The sequence below is a fragment of the Hypomesus transpacificus genome, chromosome 17 (assembly GCF_021917145.1).
Source record: "Hypomesus transpacificus isolate Combined female chromosome 17, fHypTra1, whole genome shotgun sequence".
In the NCBI taxonomy this organism is placed as follows: domain Eukaryota; kingdom Metazoa; phylum Chordata; class Actinopteri; order Osmeriformes; family Osmeridae; genus Hypomesus; species Hypomesus transpacificus.
The window spans coordinates 1866025-1872425 of NC_061076.1; the positions used below are offsets into that span (position 1 = coordinate 1866025).

Sequence of the window (6401 nt, forward strand, 5' to 3'; positions counted from 1 at the left end):
CTTGATCATTTGGGATCCTTTTGAGGTATATTTAGGTCTTAATCGGTTTTGCCACCTTTGTGAGTTCCATATTATAATCGTACCCTTCTGCTACATTATAGCTAGCCTACTAGTTATCTATTTCGTCGACATATATATATATATTTACCCAGTCTTTATGCTCAACGAAAGGAGTGTCTGTGAACCTTTTTTTGGTCATTTTCTATTTTTTGTATTTGAGTCATTTATTTTAGGTAGATTGTTTTAAGTAGCAGTTACTTTCAGCTGTAATCGTGCGCGTGCTTATTATTACCACTAGTCGGCAGCATGTCACAGCTTCACGGGCTATGTGGTCTTTGAATACATGATTTCACCTCATCTACGAGAAAAGAGAAAATACATGTTTCTGCTATGCAATTCCCCGAAGGAAATACGCGGTTGTATCGGGGTAAAAAAAAAAAAGTTTTCTGATTCGTGTAAGTCTGTCAGAGGTCAGTGGCAGAGTTCAATCTTAAGTAACTCGATCTCCTTAACGTATCGTCCTCCCAATTAGATCCTCGTCTGGAGCAATATTTCCAGATCATGAATATACCACGTAAAACATTATGAAAATTATATAATAACATAACGAAAAATACTTTAAGTTTCTAGTGCATTTATTATGTTTTCTCAAAAAACAGCAGAGAAACAGACTGTTAGGAACTAGTCACTTCAGATATAAATTAAAACATGTTTGACAAAATGTTCAGCGTGATCAGCAAAGTGTTAAATACATTTTCAATAAACAAAAGCCTGGCATGGATTCATTCCTGTAAAATAATGTTTTTGTTTTATTACCACAAAAAGGTGAACCCCATCCCTGTAGATTCAATTTAAAAAAAGCTTCATGAGCAGAATTGGAAGGAAGATGAAATCAAGCATAGGAAGTTGGCATTAATTGTCCTGGCAAAATATGTGAAATAGAACTTATCTTCAATGCCACCTCAGCAGCTCAATCAACACCTACAACAATCTACCCTGATTGGAACTGGCGTTTCCATGGGAACAGAACCCATTAAGCCTGCCACGCCCATGATGAGGGAATGCCTGTTGGTGTGCCAGACCAGAGCTGGCTGCTGGAGAGAGAGAGAGAGAGATGGATGGAAGCTGTAGAAACCATCTGAGCTGAGCACTGTATGTGTGTGTGCTTGTATCCCTGTATCTGCATGTCTGTGTGTGTGTCTGCTAGTTCTCTTCACATGGCTTTCACTTTGATTTGCTTCATCTTCATCTGTTTCTTCTCGATTTTCTTCTGCTCACGGCGTTGAGCAGCCTCCTGGGAAACAAAACAAAGACAGGCGAAGGTGACAAGTTGCAGGCCAGGAAGTACAAACAAGGCCTTGCATTCTTGCCCCCGGGGGTTCAAACAGGAGCTCCCTGCTGTGTGGCTGACCTCCAAACGGCGCTGTCTCTCGGGGTCCTCCTCGTTCATGATGCGCTCCTTCTCCGCCCTCTTCTTCTCCTCCCGGCGAGTCTGGGCCGCTTCTTGGCGCTGAGTGTGGGTCTGCTTCAGGAAGTTCTCCTCCACACGGGCACGGTTTTTGTCAGCCTTCTGCTTGCCCTATAGACAGAAGAAGAAGAATGGGTGGTCAGATGGCTGAGCAGTTAGGGAATCAGGGCTATTAATCAGAAGGTTGCCGGTTCGATTCCCGGCCGTGCCAAAAGAAGGTTGTGATCTTGTGCAAGGCACTTCACCCTACTTGCCTCGAGGGGAATGTCCCTGTACTTAATGTAAGTCGCTCTGGATAAGAGCGTATACTAAATGACTATATGTAAATTAAGAGTAACGAGAAGACAGGGCTTGTATACGTGAGTGTGTGTGTGTGTGTGTGTGTGTGAGTCCCACTCACCTCCCGGTTGAGGCGGAGCTTCTTGACCTTGTCAATGCTGTAGATCACCATGTTCATGAGGGGGAGCAGAGAGTCCATGTCTTTGGGAGACGTGTTGCCCATGCCAGGCACTACAGGAAAAACATTTTATATAACATACGGGGTCAGATGGCTGAGCGGTTAGGAGATCGGGCTATTAATCAGAAGGTTGCCGGTTTGATTCCTGGCTGTGCCAAATTACATTGTGTCCTTGGGGGGAATGTCCCTGAACTTACTGTAAGTCGCTCTGGATAAGGGGGTCTGTTAAATTACTAATGTAAATGTAATATTGTAAGCACAATCCATGTCAATCGAAATGTCGTCATTGCGGTGGGAAGGTATTTTGTACTTGAAAGCATGAACCAAAACGTACCATTAAATGTAAACTGCAGTGTCTTCTTCGTCTCAGGTAGCTTTAAGGGCTGACCCTCCCTGAAACACAACACAGGGACAATGTTCATCCATGTGATCCGAGATAAAAACCTTTGGAAAAGACAAAAGAAAAAGTGCTACGCAGAATATTTACTCTTGCATAACTTTTGGACCAGAAAATTGGTCCGAGAAGTGGATGGACTCAATCTTGTCAGCATGGTTGGTGACATAGTGTACCATCTGAGAAACAAGAGGAAACAGTCACTTCATACATCTTAAACCATTACACCACGGTTTATACAAAGTTAACCATTTGAAATATCTATGTAAATAGAGTATAAAAAAAGGGTAGCTGTAAATTATAGCCCCCATTGGACCACTAACAACATATGCCCGCACTGTGAACTTTTGTTTCCCTGATACTATGATCGGGACACGAGAGATCAAGTGTTCTCACCTTGCTGTCCATCACACCATCTGTGACTTCGCCCATCTCTGAAATGATAGCCAGGGACTCAGGAAGGCCATACTTAGACCCTGACTTGGGCTTGTCACTGCAGAACTCACTCTGTGGATAGAGAGAGACAGGACTTGTAAACAAACCTCATGGAGAGACGCATAGGTGACTAACTTACTAAATGTTTGCAGACTCGACAGTCAGGGTTAATGCCCTTACCAGGTCCTGCATATCCTTCTGCATCTTCGCCATGGCCTTCTTGGTGCCCACAGCAAACACAAACGTGTCCATATCCTCGTCATTCAGAGTTACTTTAATTTGCTACAAAGTGTGGGACAAGTCCATTAAAACAAACAGGAATAGTTAGACACACAGAAAGATCATTTGCTCTACTATCACTACTTCAGCTGTACTTACCACTTGATCACAGACTGGTCTCATCATTCTGGCCAGCACATTAAGCAGGTCCTGCCTCTTCAGGAACTGCAACAGAACAGAAACATTTGTAGAAGGCGATTTCAGACAGAAACTGTTAAGGTACTTAGACAATCAAAGCTGAATACCTTGAGTTGGATCAGCATGCCCTCACAGCACACGCGTCCAGAGCACCACAGGTTGTAGATGTGCTCGTTCTCCTGGTTGAGCTTCCCAGTGCTCACAGCCTCTTTGTTGGTACCATCGTCACCTGACCACACACACACCATCACATGACAGATCATCATTTATTTCCTTTTCATCAACTGATCTCATATTCAGCACAGCTACGTTATAATATTATAAAAGCAAAGCAAATAAACCTTGATGACTCACCCACGAGGGCAAAGTTGCTCTCTAGAAGTTCTCTGTGGGAGTTGAACCAGGCCTGGGCCAGACGACTGTTCTTGTTCTTGCCGATGATGTAGTTCATGATGTAGGCCAGCAGACCCGTCACCATCAGGATCTCCATGTAGTAGCTCTCCCAGCTGTTCTGCAAATGGGCAGGAACCTGTGTGTGTGTGGGAGGGGGTCATAACAATGACACTCCAATTGTACTTATCTTTAGAAAGCGCTGCATGCAGTTGTTTTAAAAGGAACATGAATATGGATTTTCTTTGCATAGCGGTCATTGTGTAAAATGTGGTAAACATAACATGGTCTAATCTACTTTCAACAACAAGCACACCGTATGAATGATGAGGGGGTCCTTGAACGAAGGGCTGGTCTTCTCCATGTCCTCGATGCCCTCAAACTCCTCTTGATCATATTTGCTATATATGTCTTGGTCCTGGGGCAGAACAAGAAAATAAGACATCGTCGAGGTGAATTAGTTTGGCTATGCCTGAGTTTGAATGACAGTGGAACAACTGGGGAGTCAGATGGCTGAGCGGTGAGGGAGTCGGGCTAGTAATGAGAAGGTTGCCGGATCGATTCCCCGCTGTGCCAAATGACGTTGTGTCCTTGGGCAAGGCACTTCACCCTACTCGGGGGAATGTCCCTGTACTTACTGTAAGTCGCTCTGGATAAGAGCGTCTGCTAAATGACTAAATGTAAATGTATATGTAACTAATAAAAGTCAGAGAGACTATAACCAGTCCCCACTGACATCTAGCAGATGCTCTAATCACCGAGCGATTTACAGTAAGTACAGGGACATTCCCCACGAAGCAAACGGGGTAAAGTGCTCAAGAAGTTCCAGAGGACACAACGTCATTTTGCACGGCTCGGAATCGAACTGGCAACCTTCTGATTAACGGGACGATTCCCTAACCGCTCAGCCATCCGATCATCACACCCTCATTCACCTGTATCTCTGAGTCCTCAAAGCCGTCCTGGCCGTCCTCCAGCTCCACCGTGGCCTCGTCTTCGTCGTCCTCAGCGGGCAGCGGGGACGGGGAACCCCGCAGCGGAGGAGCCGTTTCCGTCTCGATTGTGGCGTCCTCACTTGCATCCTCAAACTCGGCAAAGTCGTTTTCATCGAATTCTGCCTGGTCCTCTCCCTCCTCAAAGTCGTCGTTGTAGCGCCCCCTGGAGACAGGCAGGACCAGCAGCAACAGCAGCGCAGGCAGCAGCATCAGGTACAGACGCTGCATGGCTTACCCTACATTAAGTAGGAAGACAGAGAGATAAATCAATGAGTAAACAAACAAAAAGCTTGGTTTCAAGGTGTGGGGCTTTTATGGTATAATTGCTTACTTGGAATGTGCCCCCAATAACTTTCCAATACTAATACAAGAGTAGAGTACACATGATTGATTTTAATGACAGATAAAACTGATTTTACAACAATCTATTTAAAGGTCTAGTCAGGCACTGCTGTCAGAGAACCGGATCATCCGTCACCTTGGGAATCTCAAATTCAGATCAAGAATTACAAAAGCCAATACCATTGCTAGCCCCGTTCATTTTCCACATAAAGACAACTTCGGCCTAGTTAATAGATCTTGTTAGGACCTGTCTGATAAAACCATCTTAGCAACGTGGGTAAGCTAGGTCGCTAACGTTAATGCTGTTCCATCGTCAATCGGCTTGCTGAGATTACAGAGCTAGCCACAACTCTCACAAAACATTTAACCAGTTTGACCGTAATAAACAGTTATGGCTATAGTTTGATGACTACCGTAATGTTTGTTAACCTACGGTCGATCAATTCAAACAATAATATGTAATTTGATAGGCGTCCCGGGAGGCAAAGATTATGAAGTAACTTGCTAGCTTGCAGATTTGAGCTTGACTCCCATCCCCCCACATTAGTGACTTACTACTAGTACTACTAGCTTGCTACGCTAAGACATTAGCATATCCCTTTCTCAACAACTGAATGTGGCAATAGGTGACGGCGACCAAACTGCCATACATTTGCAACTAGTCAAACAAAAGTACCAAGCAAGTTTAGCGATAAAACTACCTCTGGAGTGTTTTCTAGCAAGAATGGCTAGAAGGAATTCTATTCGGGGATACGCTGACAGGTCCTTCGTTCGCCTAACTGTTGAGAAGCACACACCCGCTGTCCCGTGGTACCAAATATAACTAGCTAGCTAACTGGCTACTACGCTGAGCTAGCCAGGTGACAGTATTCGACAGAGCAGTCTTCTTCTTGTGTTGGTGTTACGGCAGATTGCAACCAACGTTAAGAGGTGCATCACCGCCACCTACTGTTTGGAAGTGTGAGGACAGGTGTCGTGCCAAGGCACTTATCCCCACCAGAATTTGTATCCCCTGGCTGCGGGAGTGCGCGTGCACTCTGATGCCCTTCGAATTCACCGGTTAAATGGGACAAATAGCGACGTGGGTTTTCCATAGTAACAAGAGACTTATTTATCTACATAAATACGTTTATTTGTCTGTTACATTAAGGCGACGTGTGAATTGTTGTTGTCGTTTAGTATTGTGGATTAATACTAAACGAATTGTGTTATCCAAAGTTCCATATTGCCATGCACCTTAGCTACATAGGCCGACTGATATGCTTATCTATGTGACTCGACATGACATGCAGGTTTATGAACAATATGTTTTCCTTTAATCTAGGCTACCTCCATCTGTCCATTCTCTGCGGGTGTGGTCTGACAAGGATGCCCTGTCTTTGCTAACCCGTCCCTCCCTGCCCTCTAACGTGATTTCTGTATTAATTTGATTTAGTTTATTATGGCTTTTCAATCAACCTCTTTGTTCACCTGACTACCATATGAGTTACAGGGGGGATACAC

General features: G+C 44.4%; 1 protein-coding gene across 1 annotated transcript; it reads right to left on the minus strand.

Annotated features, from left to right (window-relative positions):
- Window positions 1-617: 617 nt before the first annotated feature.
- Window positions 618-5783, minus strand: ccdc47 (coiled-coil domain containing 47). Its single transcript, XM_047037717.1, has 13 exons — window positions 5600-5783; window positions 4497-4792; window positions 3878-3979; window positions 3526-3700; window positions 3279-3400; window positions 3133-3198; window positions 2935-3036; window positions 2716-2826; window positions 2413-2498; window positions 2260-2318; window positions 1869-1978; window positions 1412-1579; window positions 618-1294 (listed from the first exon to the last, which is right to left on the minus strand). The coding sequence occupies exons 2-13, from the start codon at window positions 4782-4784 to the stop codon at window positions 1214-1216; spliced, it is 1470 nt and encodes a 489-aa protein (XP_046893673.1). The 5' UTR covers window positions 4785-4792; window positions 5600-5783; the 3' UTR covers window positions 618-1213.
- Between the last annotated feature and the right edge of the window lie 618 nt (window positions 5784-6401).